Source organism: Polypterus senegalus, chromosome 8 (assembly GCF_016835505.1).
Source record: "Polypterus senegalus isolate Bchr_013 chromosome 8, ASM1683550v1, whole genome shotgun sequence".
In the NCBI taxonomy this organism is placed as follows: domain Eukaryota; kingdom Metazoa; phylum Chordata; class Cladistia; order Polypteriformes; family Polypteridae; genus Polypterus; species Polypterus senegalus.
The window spans coordinates 99,609,967-99,627,267 of record NC_053161.1 but is presented as its reverse complement, the minus strand read 5'-3'; the positions used below and the strand labels follow the sequence as shown (position 1 = coordinate 99,627,267).

General features: G+C 38.9%; 1 protein-coding gene across 2 annotated transcripts in view; it reads right to left on the bottom strand.

Moving 5' to 3' along the window:
* The window catches only part of dmtf1 (cyclin D binding myb-like transcription factor 1), a 57,809-nt gene extending 49,231 nt beyond the window's left edge, over positions 1 to 8,578 (bottom strand). The window contains exons 1-2 of one of the 2 annotated variants that reach the window (XM_039761478.1): positions 8,398 to 8,578; positions 754 to 869 (exon numbers count right to left, since the gene is read on the bottom strand). In XM_039761478.1, coding sequence (XP_039617412.1) covers positions 754 to 862 — 109 coding nt within the window. In that variant the 5' untranslated portion in view covers positions 863 to 869; positions 8,398 to 8,578. The remainder of the gene's footprint in view (positions 1 to 753; positions 870 to 8,397) is intronic. The other variant, XM_039761479.1, reaches the window with a different exon arrangement.
* Between the last annotated feature and the right edge of the window lie 8,723 nt (positions 8,579 to 17,301).

Sequence of the window (17,301 nt, the reverse complement as noted above, 5' to 3'; positions counted from 1 at the left end):
TTATCTTTCTAGTCTTTTTCTAGAACCAGCAGGTGTTGATCAAACACTCAGAAATGTATCACACAAACATTTTTGCTTAAGCTAAAATTTATATGCTTATTCAAATATTTGATACCTGAGGAAACTGTTTATTCATAACCACAGAATTAAAAGTACACAATGATATATTCATTATCCATGATTAATTACATAAAATGATTGCTGCAAAATTCTTAAATTTTGATTATAAGAGTAAACAATACTATTTAGCAATCTCTACATAGTATTCAGGTTAATATGTATATCTAGAAAAAAACATAAATATTGTAATAAGCTGGCAACAAAATCTGGTACACCAAGTTATATATTAAGGTACAGAGTATTTACAGTTAAGCACAATGTTTAACCACATGATGAACAGAGGCTTACAAATTTACATTTAAAATGTTTGAATTTAGGACATAAACACATATTTTGACAAATAGGTCAGCTAGTAAACTGTATATATGAAATTCATATATAATGAAATTGTACTAGCTTCATTAAGTTTTCCTGGCTAAAAAGAAGCTTCAAAATGTTAGTGTTACTAACACTGTAGTCAAATTTACAATTATTAGTTCTAAATAAAGGTCTAATAAAAATTTATACATGTTTCAGAAATGTCAAGTACAGATTAACTTACACAATTTCACATATTATACTGTACATTTACATAGTACAATTCAATAAAAACTATAAGCTCAAATATATGGTTGATTCAAAAGAGATTATTACCAGCTTGTGGACAATGAAGAATAATGGTTCCGTCGGAGTCCTGAGTTAATGTAACAGAGTTAACAGCTTCCAAAGTAACAGTGCCAGAATCCTCTTCAATTGTGTTCATAATCAACCTTACAATATAAATGAAAAATGTATAAAATCTTTTTAGGTAGATTGCTTATTGCATTTTTGAAGTGTTTATCATAAATGGTTTTAAAATCAGAATTGAGCAGCGCAGGTTAAGTGCCATACTAATTCTGCATAGTATCTGATTCGCCCAGGCTTGGAACTAATTGGTCATTCTAAAATACTAGCCTCATCCCTAAAAATACAAAGCACAAACAAAGACAAATAAAAGTAAGACAGGTGACTGAAAACTTTTATAAGTACAGATAAAAATACCTCTTGTCTAAAATTATTGTGGCTGAAGATCTTAGTTGACTTAGGAAAAGGAATGAGGATGAATTCTTTGAAACACCATGGAACAATTCAATGGTTCAGACAGATGTTGAAGACATCTGAATTCAATCAGGTGGAGTTTTTCTGGCCCTGCATTTTAGTTTAAAAAGTTCTTACTCTTGGATGACAGAAAAGGAGGAAGTGGAGGAAATCTTGTAGGTGTGTTTCTATTTCTCAAAGTGCACATACGTAAAATGACTATGTCACTTTGGCTTTAAAATTAGGCTTGTTATGTAGTACATAAAGTTCTTTCAAAAACAAAAGTTGACTTTTGCCATGTGTAATTAAGAATAAAAGGCTTTACACAAAAGTAAAGGTACTGTATGAATTTACATTGACAACATACAGTATAGTTAAACTGACAGAATGGACTTGTGCCTATAGCTCTAAGGATCAGCTATCAGTTACCATGACCCTAAATTTAATTAAGAGGATTCAACAATGGATCAATGGATAGAGATGATGGAGCTGACATATCTAGAAAGGACTTTTGCTACACTTAAGTTACCAAGTACTGTAGTCGAGAATAAGAACTTAATAACACTGAAACGTTGCGTTTAAGTAATGTTTTCAAAATAACATCAACAAAAGGACTACCTATGTTGGGCTTAACTACCTATTCACATTAATTACAAATGCTGTACTAAGTGGATACAATTTAGTTTGTTTAAAATATTCACTAGTTGTTTCCATAGTGGCTATAGATGGGGACCTAAAAAGTTTAGATCAATTAAATTTAATTTTTTTTATCTGCATGGTCAGACTTTCCCAAAAGCGTCCTTGGAAGGCCCCGATAGAAATCAGTGTACCTAGTACAGCAATGCATGAATTAACAGCAAGGTTGTGTGAAGTGGGACATACAGCATGCAACTCATGGAACAGTTCAAGTTCCTAGAGTTACAATGCATGAACCAGTCATCTTTATATACTGTAATACTGCTTTGTATTAACCTCCTGTTTTTCAATTTTTAAACAGAACTCTGCGATTGCAAAATAATTAAATATATAAGAAATGCAGCATTTCAGCATTGTTTCTCATCGGTTAATTTTTATCATAAAAGAAAAAAACAGTTGGTAGTTTAGTTTATGATGCCCACCTCCTTTCCTGAGAGAAGTCTTTCCTGTATGACTGCCTAATGATCCAGTAAATTTGAGTCATGCTAGGACTTAACAAAACCCAGAAAATTACTGGAGTCATTAATGCTGGAATTCCCCATGTCTTATATATTAAATAGGTTATTAATGGTATAGATAGGTTAAAAGTGCAAATGCATGTGACTCAGACCAAAATGTTTCTTCTTGCAAGGTACTGTATAACACTACACTCAAAAAGAACTCATGCAAGAGCATGTCCTGCAAACCTTGAAATTTCCTGGTTCTTCCTTATTGTGTGACAGAATAAAAATGGGGTTGGAAAAAAAAAAATTATAAATATGTTTATTTCTCCAAAATGTGCTCTTACAGTTTAGTACCATGCAGTTTGCATCATTTTTAAGGGAAAAAAAGTGTTTCCACTGAGCTATTTTGAAAAAAAAAAACAAACTGAATAAACAATAGAGTTTAAAGAAGCACTCAATCCAGAAATATTTTTATATGTTAATTACCCCATGTATTTTGTAGTGATAGGCCTAAAAAAAATGTAATATTATATTTTTATGTAGAATGGAGATTGATACCCTGGGATTACCTTTTTAAACTGAAGACAGGACTCTTGACTAAGAGTAAGGGGGTGAGATGTCTCTTTAATTCAAAAAGGCAAGCGCTTTGCACATTTTGAGCATTTAACTGGACAATGAGATGTAATTATGTGACAGAAGTAACGTGACAACTTTTTTTCATTATTCCATGGACTTTTTCAAATTGTTTGCCATTCTACAGCATTGGTTAACCATTGGCTTGTATTATATCATTATCTTATTTATTTCAATTCTGCATGAAAACAGGAGATTTAAAAAAATTCTCAGCCATCACTGCAAACTACAGGGGGTAAGGAACATAAAAAAATATCATTTTTGGTTGAAGTATTCCTTCTGCAAAGAAAGACAATGTAATAACATATGCATTTTTTATATTAGAGTGACACAATATTTGTTTATCTGTGTAAGTGTGGAGCGTAGAATGTTGCTTTGGATTGAAGCTTGTTTAGTCCCATTCCAGGACAAAGACCTTTATTTAAATACTAGAGTGAGGGAGCTAAAAGCACCAGCACTTGAAATATGCCCTACTGCACACAGTATATATACACACACACAAGAATGAAGTCAGATACATCAACATTGTGCATGTATAGCCACAAGGATGAGTAAATGTATATGCGGATTAGAGTATAACAAAGTTCAGACTTTTCTCATTCAACTGTATTTAACGCAGTATCATTTCTTCAAACATTGCAAAAGCATTTATTGGCTGTAAATGGTTTTAAACACCAGTCACATATCAGAAACATGTTTAAGTGGCTCTGAATCTGTGATATCTGAGATAGCAATTTGTTTGGTGCAAAAAAACCAACACATCTACATATGAAACATGTCACTTATTTTATCTACTGCAAAAACAATTCTCAAACTCTAATGTTGATTAAATAAATGGCCATCACAACAAGTGTATTATTTTTCAAACCCACTTGAAACTAATTCAGGGTCACAGGGACCCAGAGCCTAGATTTTGGCTCAGAATTCAGTTTTCTCTTATAAATACAAAGTATAAAGAAATCAGACTGTAACATTTATGTTAATTTGCTAATCAGTACAATTTTTATGCAAAAAAGGAAACTAAGATTAATTTAATTTTTCTTTGAGTCTTTATGGTGGCACAGACCACAAATACTATACGTTAATTATAGACTGATTTTGTTCTTAACCTATATTTATTTATATATATTATACTTTATACACACACACACACAAATATACATATATGTATATACATGGACTGTATGTATGCATGCATGTATATGTAAAATTGACTCACTCACTACCTCATCAACAAAACTTTCACATTTAGCTAAAAAGCTGAAATTTGGCAGAGTAGTACATCTAGGGCAGAACATACCCATTAACAAAGATAATTTTAACATATTAAGGTTTAGGGGTAGAACCCCAACCCACAATAGAAAAATTAAATGCCCCAAAATCTCAAATATCGTTTGACAGATGAGTGAAATTTAGAGACATTATTTGACTTTTTTTTTTTTTTCTTATTAATAGTACTCTAGCAAAAGTGCTTGTCTAACGAAATAATATCCCCCATTTTGCCACTGCGCTGACAGAGATTATAAGGAGAAAGAAGTCGGGGGGTGCCAGTTTATGCAAATGAAGGCTGTCCACAGAAGCAAAGTGAAACGAGCAAAGTTTGGTGAAGCTCAAAGACATGATTAGCAAGTGCTTGGCAAACGATGTAACTGCGAGCGTACTAAATTTCGCACAGCTGATCTACTAAGAAAGGTATTTAATATATATTACCCCCTCCCCTTCTTACTTGCAACCTTGTGTAAATGCTGATGTAGGGACTACAATTCCCATCAGATGATTCAGACTGCTCCAGGCGATTTTGTAAGTGCTTATGGAGTTTAAACAACAGCATTGATTAAAGTGCCATGTTACCAAAGGTAGCAACTGCTGTATTTTTTCCCCCCCACCCAACAACCTCTTTGGGTTAACAATTTCATTGTCTCTTTGAATTTTAGTGTTTATCTTAGAGCCGTGTTTCTCTACCTTTATGGCCTTGGGGCCGTTTTACCTACTTAAGTTCCCCGAGAACCCAAGGACTGCATTTGAAGAGTGCATGGGGCATGTTGCGGGTGTTTCCTACTTCATGAAATGAGCAAATTTAGGAACAGGGAAAAATTCTGTAGAGTGCCACTGATTGCATCAGCAGACTGGGGGTATGGCACATCTGAAAGTAAGACATAACCTGATTACACTTTTTTTCTTAAAAAAAATAACTGTGCATTGCCTTGCTTTTTTGAAAAAGCCAACACTTTTGTCCACCTGCATGTCGTCATTAAGTTCATAATACCAAGCAATGATCAGGAGAAAGGAAATAAAAAAATAGAAAGAAACACTGCAGATTAATCGATGCAGCCTAGCTGCAATTGAACATAATGAAGCACAATTTTTTTATATAGCTCATGGAGATGCTGTTTCTCAGAACACAATAAGAACAGTGTAGGATGGTGCTTTTGAGTGAGCAACTAAGTAATTTGTATTTTTTTTTCAGTAGACATTTATTTAAATCCACTGTATACTGAGGGATTACTGATTTTATGCTATAATGCTAATGGAGAGTTTTCACATTTTTTAACTTTGAATGAATCAAATTGAAATCACCTTTGCAACATAACTGAATACTGCTTTAATGTTGAGTTCTGCTGCAATCTCTTTCACACAGACACCACTAAGAACTGTATGAAACATGTTCGGCAGTAAGTTGCTATAGTGAACTAACAATATTAGCCCCTAAAAAAACAAAATACTGTACAAATATTGTATATAGAAAAGTACTTAATTGGCTATATAGTACTTCCGATAACATCCAACTAACCAATGGCACTATAACTGAGGCCCACTGATTCGGAAAATTTCTCGTAGCCAGGTAACACTGCTAGTGTCTTTATAATATAGAGGGAATCTTGAAAACAAGCCTTGGATACAGAAAGAATGTGTCAGTCCCAAACAAGTGATCTGAATGCCCTTGTAGCTGTAAGAAAACAGTGCTAAAAAGTCACTAAATAATAAGAGTTCCAACCATCAAATTGAAATTTTAATTTTCAAAATAAAAAAATTGCTAAGAAAAATGAAACAAAGATACTCTGATCTCATATTAACAGTACAGATAACACTTGGAAAATCTTCTTCCAGTACTCCAATTTCATCCCATAATCCAAAGATGTACTAAAATGCATTACAGATGTGAAAAGCGCAGTAAATTCTGTATCTGAAAACAGGTTCCAGTGAGCAGCAAGAACATGGAGAGGGCATATGGTATTCTATGTAATGAGAATAACTCTTATACCCAACACAGAAAGAAATGTTTTACTTTTTGTACCAAAATGCTCAGGTTTGTTTTCTCATAGAAACTGAAATGGTTAGATACTCAGCTACAGATGCCAAAATATTTAACTCTAAACTAGGGGTCCCCAAGACCAGTCCTTGGGTATCATTGTGGCTACTGGTTTTCATTCCAACCAGTATTACAAATAAATGGTTCAGTCTTGCTTCTAAATGATCCAATTGTTTAATTAGTTTTTTTTTTCTTTGCATATCTTGAATTTAGAAATACTGTATATGCTAGGTTACTTACATTTAAACAAATTAAGAAATTTGCATTTTTGCCATATCTTTAAATCCTGTCACTATTCTTTTTAATTCACCTTAACTGAATCCAGATACATACTGTACAATTATTGAGGGGCAGTGCAGACATAGGGACAAATGGCATTAAATGCTAAAGGGAAGCAACAATTTCGGTATAAAATTTACCATCCATCCATCATCCAACCTGCTATATCCAACTACAGGGTCACAGGGGTCTACTGGAGCCAAGTCCAGCCAACATACGGCGCAAGGCAGGAAACAAACCCTGGGCAGGGTACCATCCCACCGCAGGGTGCACACACACACTAGGGACAATTTTAGAATCGCCAATACACCTAACCTGCATGTCTTTGGACAGGGTGAACATGCAAACTCCACGCAGGGAGGGCCCAGGAAGTGAACCCGGGACTCCCAACTGCGAGGCAGCAGCGCTTCCCACCGTGCTACCCGTATAAAATTTACTTGCGAGATAATTAATAAGACTTAAATAACCAGAACATAAAAAAGAGCAAAATCTTAAAAAGCAAGAAAAAAAAATTATTATCACACACACACATGCTTGTTCATTCTTCTAAAAATGCCGCAAACCCATTTTGTCACTTCTGACCTGACACACAAAAAGGATGAAATTTACCTAATAAAAGCAGGAATTATTTTAAAGTGGGTGGAGGTCGGGATGAACCTCTGCCGTTAAGGTGGTCAACAGGACTAAACTTAAGGACCACAAAGTTACGCTATTTACCAATCAATGATAATAACAATCTTTACATTTATGTAGCGCATTTTTCACTATTAGCACACCAAATACTGTAATATGGAAGTAGCACCTCTGCTTTAATATTCCATGGCATCTGCACCTATGCCAGTACTGATCACCACTATCTGTCAGTATATGGATATATTTTAGGGAATAAACGCCGCCGAAACAAGGTGATTTAAAACATAATGGTAAACGAAAGTAAAGTGCTTAAAACTATGACAAAGAAAACATATTTCTGAATTTCTTCTACATGCAAATATCATACTACAACACTTTTAGGAATGCAAAATGAGAAAATAAAAAAATCTAGCTAAACAAATTTATTAATGACAAATAAGAGTGACACAATGATTTGTGAAACTTGTTGGAATAAAAGCCTGAATCCCCAACGGTAGATTAGGACTAAATTTGGGAAAACGTGTCTAAACGATCTTTTTTTTTTTAATTAGAAATTTTCAGTTTAGCTCTTAACTTTTTTTTCTTATAACCAGTTGATATTAGTAATTATTTAAAGAAGTTTCCATTTCACACATGCAAGCCTGGTTGCAGTTTGATAGACTACCGTCAAAATATTTTAAAACTCACGTAGTCTGTTTAACTGCAAAATATGTGACTTTATTGATCACTGGATACATAATACGTATACTGACAGTAATCATAACAGATTTTTATCCGAATAAAGGCGATTCATACATTAAACGCCATGCACAAAAATCCCCCTGCGATACTTTTTAAAAAGCTATGCAACTCAAATAATTTCACACAGTAATCATTTACAATGCATAACAACAGTAGGGAAAATTAACCTTTTATTGGAACCACTAAGAATGAAGTTGTGAGAACAGTACACATATTACTTTGACAAGAGATGCTGGAAAAACTCAGCTAGCAGTGCAGTCATAATCAGCAATATATACTTGTTACAACAAACCTAATAAAACTATACGGACGCCATGTTCGCTGCACAACGCTTAAGTGTCTTTGTTTACGTGGCAAGCATTAACATCGCAGGAGGTTATTTTAAAAAATACAGTCCAATAAACCATTTCTCCTGCACGATGCAAATCATGCTCCATAGTTCCCCCATCGGACTTGCAGAAATTTAGGCTGGATTTGGCTACTTACTTCCTGTTTTGGGTCCGGGCACTTCGGAGAGACCAGGATGGAGAAGCTAAATACCAGGATGGAGGAACACAGCGCCTTAGCGTCGTCGACCGTCACTGACAGGAAGTGAACGAACATCAAGTTTCGTCCACTTCCGCCCTCGGCGAGCGCAGTTTGAGTAGCAAGGTGCGTCCGCTATTGAGCTTCGGCAAGTTGATTGGGCGTTTATGTACGTTTTACTTAGGTATACAATATATGTGAATTGTTGCAATAGGTAAAATGTGATCGCACTGACCTCTTCTAAATAAATGCAACTAAGCTGAAAAAAGACGATTAGAAATGATGCATTGAAAGGTTAAGAGAAATGTTGTAAGATAACACGTCAAACAAAACCATTACTGTATATATTTTTTCGTATATAAAAAGAAATTAAACAAAATGCACTTTGCAGATTATTAGGGAATAGCCAGAACTTTTATACATGATATAAATTAAAAGAAAACCTATAGGTAGGAAGAACTCCAAATTAAGTGTTTTTCATTTGGATTAGAATACAGCAGTTGATGACTCCCGAGTGCTTGCTCTGTACTGTCGACCAAATTTGGACATTTTTAGAAAACATTTAATTTTGTAAACAACTACTTAACACTTCTTGATTGTAATAAGGAAACATGTCATAGACATATTGAGTTGAATAATGGTAGAAGAAAGGGAAAAACGGTAAAAAGCAAATTGATCCAAAATCCTGAATATGTACAGTGTGGCAGAGCAGACACCAGAAAAAAAACACAGGACCAGGAGGTGGAAGTAGTTGAGGTCTAAGGGCAGGTTAAAGGAATATTCCAGCCAAAAGTGATAATACTCTTAAATGTTACCCCATGTGGTTTGTTGACAGAAAATTTTTTTATGCACAACAGAACTAACAAAGTTTATACTTTGATGGAAGTGGACGATGACCAACGCTGGACAACAGGTAACACTTTCAAAAGGTCCATGAAGAAATCTCAAATTACTGGTGTTGCATAATCTACCTCAGGTTATCCATTTGTATTCTTTAAACATGCAAAATGCAGGCATTTTTTGCTAAAATATTTGTTAAATTGATTCCTTCAATAAAAAAAGTAGCCTTTAACCCGGAAGCCCTTTCACATGGGCTCACACTTTTGAATTCAAGACCTGCTTCTTTCCCTGGTACACTGCCCAAAAGTCATGTCTTCAATTTAGAAAGAAGGAAGAATTCACTTAATATTTTAGCAATAATACATTGTATGAAAATAAGATAATTTTAACTTTATTTATTAATTATCAGTTTTGACTTTGGCAGTGCTAGTAATTCATTAAATAATTTGATAAGACTCCCATCAGGCCCGGTCTTAGGTATTATGGTGCCCTAGGCAAAAGGGGGGTCCAGGGGCCCCCTGGAAGCTCTGCGAAATGCATGAAAATTAGACCAAGGAGATGTTTTCTTGTAACGTCACTAGGTCATCACCCTGCGTCCCTTTTTCGCCCGGAGTAGTTAGCTGCTACAATTTAGCCATTTCGATGAATGATGATGAGGGCTGATACACTGATGTGAACGTTCGACCCATAGAGATCTTCACTCAAACCACTCCGCTTTTATAGACAGCCGCCCACGCTGGCCCACGTGATTTAAACATGTGAGGGGAGGGGGAGGCCGGGGGCCTGGCCGCTATCAATCCGGGGCCCTAGGCGGTCGCCTACTTCGCCTATGCCTAAGGCCGGGCCTGCTCCCATTTTATTTTCCTTACTTTTCGTTGTAGAAGGGAGTCTCTGGCCATTAGACTTGTATTAAGGTAACTGAAGCACACTTGCTTTAAGAAAAGGAAAAATCCACTTTATTAATAAATACAAGGATTATAGAAATAACTGCATATACAGTACATCCGGAAAGTATTCACAGCGCATCACTTTTTCCACATTTTGTTATGTTACAGCCTTATTCCAAAATGGATTAAATTCATTTTTTTTCCTCAGAATTCTACACACAACACCCTATAATGACAACGTGAAAAAGTTTACTTGAGGTTTTTGCAAATTTATTAAAAATAAAAAAAACTGAGAAATCACATGTACATAAGTATTCACAGCCTTTGCTGAATACTTTGTTGATGCACCTTTGGCAGCAATTACAGCCTCAAGTCTTTTTGAATATGATGCCACAAGCTTGGCACACCTATCCTTGGCCAGTTTCAGCCATTCCTCTTTGCAGCACCTCTCAAGCTCCATCAGATTGGATGAGAAGCGTCGCTGCACAGCCATTTTAAGATATCTCCAGAGATGTTCAATCGGATTCAAGTCTGGGCTCTGGCTGGGCCACTCAAGGATATTCACAGAGTTGTCCTGAAGCCACTCCTTTGATATCTTGGCTCTGTCCTTAGGGTCGTTGTCCTGCTGAAAGATGAAGCGTCGCCCCAGTCTGCGGTCAAGAGCGCTCTGGAGCAGGTTTTCATCCAGGATGTCTCTGTACATTGCTGCAGTCACCTTTCCCTTTATCCTGACTAGTCTCCCAGTTCCTGCCGCTGAAAAACATCCCCACAGCATGATGCTGCCACCACCATGCTTCACTGTAGGGATGGTATTGGCCTGGTGATGAGCGGTGCCTGGTTTCCTCCAAATGTGACGCCTGGGATTCACACCAAAGAGTTCAATCTTTGTCTCATCAGACCAGAGAATTTTGTTTCTCATGGTCTGAGAGTCCTTCAGGTGCCTTTTGGCAAACTCCTGGCGGGCTGCCTTGTGCCTTTTACTAAGGAGTGGCTTCCAGCTGGCCACTCTACCATACAGGCCTGATTGGTGGATTGCTGCAGAGATGGATGTCCTTCTGGAATGTTCTCCTCTCTCCACAGGACCTCTGGAGCTCTGACAGAGTGACCATCAGGTTCTTAGTCACCTCCCTGACTAAGGCCCTTCTCCCCCGATCGCTCTGTTTAAATGGCTGGCCAACTCTAGGAAGAGTCCTGGTGGTTTCGAACTTCATCCACTTATGGATGATGGCGGCCATTGTGCTCATTGGGAGCTTCAAAGCAGCAGAATTTTTTCTGTAACCTTCCCCAGATTTGTGCCTCGAGACAATCCTGTCTTGGAGGTCTACAGACAATTCCTTTGACTTCATGCTTGGTTTGTGCTCTGACATGAACTGTCAACTGTTGGACCTTATATAGACAAGTGTGTGCCTTTCCATATCATGTCCAATCAACTGAATTTACCACAGGTGGACTCTAAGATGCAGAAACATCTCAAGGATGATCAGGGGAAACATAATGCACCTGAGCTCAATTTTGAGAATACTGTGAATACTTATGTACATGTGCTTTCTCATTTTTTTATTTTTAATAAATTTGCAAAACTCTCAAGTAAACGTTTTTCATGTTGTCATTATGGGCTGTTGTGTGTAGAATTCTGAGGAAAAAAATGAATTTAATCCAAGAAAATGTGGAAAAAGTGATGCGCTGTGAATACTTTCCGGATGCACTGTATATTGACATAGAAGATAGGACACAAGACAGACAATGATGTTACACAGAAGAGGTTGCATGTTTAGTTGTTATTTACAGTTCTAATTTATCCTGGCACAGATAAACACTTTTACGATATCAAGTCTTTAAAGATGATGTCTGATGTTGTGTGTAGTTGTTTGTTGCTGCTTAGGGTTCAAGTGGAGGACTCTTCCCACATTGGAGGATGGTGTAACCTGTTTTCTTTTTTGCTCCCGAAGGAGAAGAGATTGTTACCCTTTAGCTCCCCCAAAAGAGAGGAAGAAGAGATGAATTTAGCTAGTTTTGAAGGATGGTGCAACCTCTGGTGATGGGATCAAGTTCAGTTACAGAAACAGTGTCTTCCCGTAGGAGCGTTATTTTGTCCATCACAAGTTTAATTTGTGGTCACAAGCCTAAGATGAATGACTTTTTGTCTGAAGCAGCCTCTGTACAGGTGTCAGCTTAACTCTGATTTAAATTTTTATTATCAGATGAAGTACAGAATAATATTGGTGTGACCTGCAATTCAGCCATTTATTTAGGAATGCAGGTTGGGGTTTGGGGGTACAGCTGGATTTGTGCATCCCTGTTAAATCTGCTGCTTTAACAGACCTTGTGTGCCATTACAAGCAAAATGGCAATGCCCACTTTGTCCTACAACAAGGATTTTGCATGTTTTCAGTATACGATTGGATGAGTTGAGGTGGATTATGCAACACTTGTAATGTGAAATTTTTTCATGGATATTTTGATATTGCTATCTTTTGTCCATAATTGGTCACTGCCTGCCTACATATAGCATAAAGTATGTTAGCTCTGTTCTGCATGAAAACATGCAGAATAGAGATATTAAACTTTTTGTAAATTATCTCTAAAAACCACATGGGGTAACGTTGAAAAAAGTATCAGTTAAGGTAAATTTTGTGAAGGTAAAAAAACAGTACATCTAAACTATAATGACATAAAAAAACCCTAGTCCAAGAAAACATTCAACGTTTTGTCTGCCTTTATTTCCCCAGAAAGCAATAAACATCCAGAACCTTCTATGTGAAACCAGCACCATACTGCTGCATCACTGATGTCACCTGGTGCAGTTTTTGATAAGCACTCCTAGCAACGCGCACATCACAGCAACAGTAGCACATAAATGGCGATGACTATGTCAAAGCAAAGAAGTGTCAATGTCACTAAATCATTAAAAATCTATTTTAATTTGAATTAAGTATACATTTGTACCAAGAATGTAATAGGAACTGAAAGTCCATCCATCCATCCTCTTCTGCTTATCCAAGGTCGGGTCGCGGGGGCAGCAGCTTAAGCAGAGAGGCCCAGACTTCCCTCTCCCCGGCCACTTCTTCCAGCTCTTCAGGGAGAATCCCAAGGCGTTCCCAGGCCAGCCGGGAGACATAGTCCCTCCAGCGTGTCCTGGGTCTTCCCCGGGGCCTCCTCCCAGTTGGACGTGCCGGAACACCTCACCAGGGAGGCGTCCAGGAGGCATCCTGATCAGATGCCCGAGCCACCTCATCTGACTCCTCTCAATGCGGAGGAGCAACGGCTCTACTCTGAGCCCCTCCTGGATGACTGAGCTTCTCACCCTATCTTTAAGGGAAAGCCCAGACACCCTGCGGAGGAAACTCATTTCAGCTGCTTGTATTCGCGATCTCGTTCGTTCGGTCACTACCCATAGCTCATGACCATAGGTGAGGGTAGGAGCGTAGATCGACTGGTAAATTGAGAGCTTTGCGTTACGGCTCAGCTCCTTTTTCACCATGACAGACCGATGCAGAGCCTGCATCACTGCAGATGCCGCACCGATCTGCCTGTCGATCTCACGCTCCATTCTTCCCTCACTCGTGAACAAGACCCCAAGATACTTGAACTCCTCCACTTGGGGCAGGATCTCTCCCCCGATCTGAACCCGAGCGGTGTTTTATTATTGGACTTCTGTGCTCGTCATGGATTGTCCATAACGAACACCATGTTCAAGCATAAGGGTGTTCATATGTGCACTTGGCACCAGGATACCCTAGGCCTCAGGTTGATGATCGACTTTGTGGTCATGTCGTCGGACTTGCGGCCATATGTCTTGGACACTCGGGTGAAGAGAGGGGCGGAGCTGTCAACTGATCACCACCTGGTGGTGAGTTGGCTTCGATGGTGGGGGAAGATGCCGGTCAGACCTGGTAGGCCCAAACGTGTTGTGAGGGTCTGCTGGGAACGGCTGGCAGAGTCCCCTGTCAGAAGTAGCTTCAACTCCCACCTCCGGCAGAACTTCAACCACATCCCGAGGGAGGTGGGGGACATTGAGTCCGAATGGGCCATGTTCCGTGCCTCTATTGTTGAGGCGGCTGACCAGAGCTGTGGCCGCAAGGTGGTGGTGCCTGTCGTGGCGGCAATCCCGAACCGTTGGTGGACACGGCGGTGAGGGATGCCGTCAAGCTGAAGAAGGAGTCCTATAGGACTTTTTTGTCCTGTGGGTCTCTGGAGGCAGCTGATAGGTACCGGCAGGCCAAGCGGAACGCGGCCGGTTGTTGCTGAGGCAAAAACTCAGGCATGGGAGGAGTTTGGAGAGGCCATGGAGAACGACTTTCGGACGGCTTTGAGGAGATTCTGGTCCACCATCCGGCGTCTCAGGAGGGGGAAGCAGTGCAGTGTCAACACCGTATATGGTGGGGATGGTGCGCTGCTGACCTCGACTTCGGGGCGTTTGGGTCGGTGGGAGGAGTACTTTGAAGACCTCCTCAATCCCACTAACATGCCTTCCAATGAGGAAGCAGAGCCTGGGGACTCTGAGGTGGGCTCTCCCATATCTGGGACTGAAGTCACCGAGGTGGTCAAAAAACTCCTTGGTGGCAGGGCCCCGGGGGTGGATGAGATCGCCCGAGTTCCTTAGCGCTCTGGATGTTGTAGGACTGTCTTGGTTGACACGTCTCTGCAACATCACATGGACATCGGGGACAGTGCCTCTGGATTGGCAGACCGGGGTGGTGGTCCCCTTCTTTAAAAAGGGGGACCGGAGGGTGTGTTCCAACTATAGAGGGATCACACTCCTCAGCCTCCCTGGAAAAGTCTATTCGGGGTTCTGGAGAGGAGGGTCTGTTGGACAGTCGAACCTCGGATTCAGGAGGAACAGTGTGGTTTTCGTCCTGGTCGCGGAACAGTGGACCAGCTCTTCACCCTTAGCAGAGTCCTGGAGGGTGCATGGGAGTTTGCCCGACCGGTCTACATGTGTTTTGTGGACTTGGAAAAGGCATTCGACCGTGTCCCTCGGGGAATCCTGTGGGGGTGCTCCGGGAGTATGGGGTACCGGACCCCCTGATAAGAGCTGTTCAGTCTCTGTACAACCGGTGTCAGAGCTTGGTCCGCATTGCCGGCAGTAAGTCGAGCCCGTTTCCAGTGAGAGTTGGACTCCGCCAGGGCTGCCCTTTGTCACCGATTCTGTTCATAACTTTTATGGACAGAATTTCTAGGCGCAGCCAGGGTGTTGAAGGGGTCCGGTTTGGTGGACTCAGGATTAGGTCACTGCTTTTTGCAGATGATGTTGTCCTGTTTGCTTCATCAGGCCGTGATCTTCAGCTCTCTCTGAATCGGTTCGCAGCTGAGAGCATGGTCCTCAGCCGGAAAAGGGTGGAGTGCCCTCTCAGGGTTGGGGGAGCGAGCGGAACTGAAAGTTTAAAACCAAAAGAATATAAATATAGAGTATATATGGCAACAATTGAAAAAATGTTTTGAAAAAGAAAACACTAAAACAGGTTCCCAAAATACAAATTCTTGATAGAATGCTTACTGCAGTGTTCATCCATCTTATGCAGACAGGTCATAATGACATATTAAATAACATGACTTTGATATCACATGAGTGGAAACAGCCCACTTAACTAAAAACAAAATTCTGTGGCCCTAGCAAACATACAGTATTCATAAAATTGCAATGGCTATAAAATAACAATAGATGGCTTTGCTAGGATACTTGTAAAAATTGTAAATGTCAATAAATTAAGTCAAAAACTGAAATAACCAAGGTCTCATTTAGCCACACCCCAAGATTCATAGCAAATAAACCATTCAATAATATTATGCATTCACTGAACCAGTCAAGCATAAGTAAAGCTCCATTTCCACTAAAACCAGGAACAATGGGCAAGCAGGCTACACACAGCATTTAGTGACAATCTTGGTTTTTGTTTTATTTTTACTAATTTTTTCCAAAAGTTTTGGTTCCTGCTTTGTATGTGCCAGCTGCACTGATGAAAGCACCTTTAACATAGCTGTTGACCTATCAATAGCATGTTAAAGTAAAAGTTTACTTTAAACAGGTATTCCTGAGAGTTTTATAACATATACATAAAACCAAGAAAGCAATACTGTTGCTGGGTGCTTACTGACAATCATATACTGTAATTTGGAAGACTAGCCGAACTGATGACGGCCATTAGATGTAGAGTATACAGTATGTGTTTGCTATAACTTTTGTAGATATTGGTGTGGAACAACTAGATACCCTTCACTGGCACACAGTTTAACCTTTTTATTAGTATCTATTAATGTTAATAGCTAACCCTAAGGTGTGTTTTATGCTCAGGAACAGAAGAGTCACTTAATATGACACCATACTGCATAACTACATGTAAAGCAGACACACATACACAATATGTTAAACTACTGTTTTTATCCCAGCCTTTACAAGATGACAGGCTTCAGAATAGAAAAGAATAGTGCTATTTTCTGCAATACAAGATTTATTTGGTTATTCATTTGTTGTGACCTAGTTATGTACTTTGTAAAAGACATACCTGTAAAACGTGGCAAAACAAAGTCACTAATGTGATGGGGTGGAACAACAATTATTTCTTTTGCCTAAGTGTAAAAAATCTTTTGGTGTTCTCCTTATGTCTCTATGCATTTAAACAATATGATCAAACAATGAGGATATGAAAGTACTTTTTCCTAGCGTCAAAATTGCCTTTACAGAGTCTTGCCTCATTTTCAATGGAATGAAGACTATTGCTATATTCCAAACGTTCAAAATACTTTTGCCTTCACTCCCAGGAACAGTCCATTACCTCAATACTGCATCAACAGCTTGAAATAGTATGATTGGGGTTCCCTACAGCAATAAAAAATTAAGTATGATGGGATTGTCTTGAAAAACTTCATTTTCATAGCTACTCTGTGGTGGTTGGTGGTTTTCAAATCATTGTGATTCAAATTAGAAATCGTTAGGTACAATATTACATTGACACAACTTCACCAGAATCAGATGTTTATCTTCTGCCACTTTCTATTTCTGTAAAGGTATTTTAATGTAGACTCTTCGGTATCTTCAAGGTTTTAATCGATCTCCATCATGCCTTAAACAGCCAAAAATCATAATAGTGGACAAAGGTGCTGAGACAGGATAGGAAACTATGCACAACCTGTCCTTTCA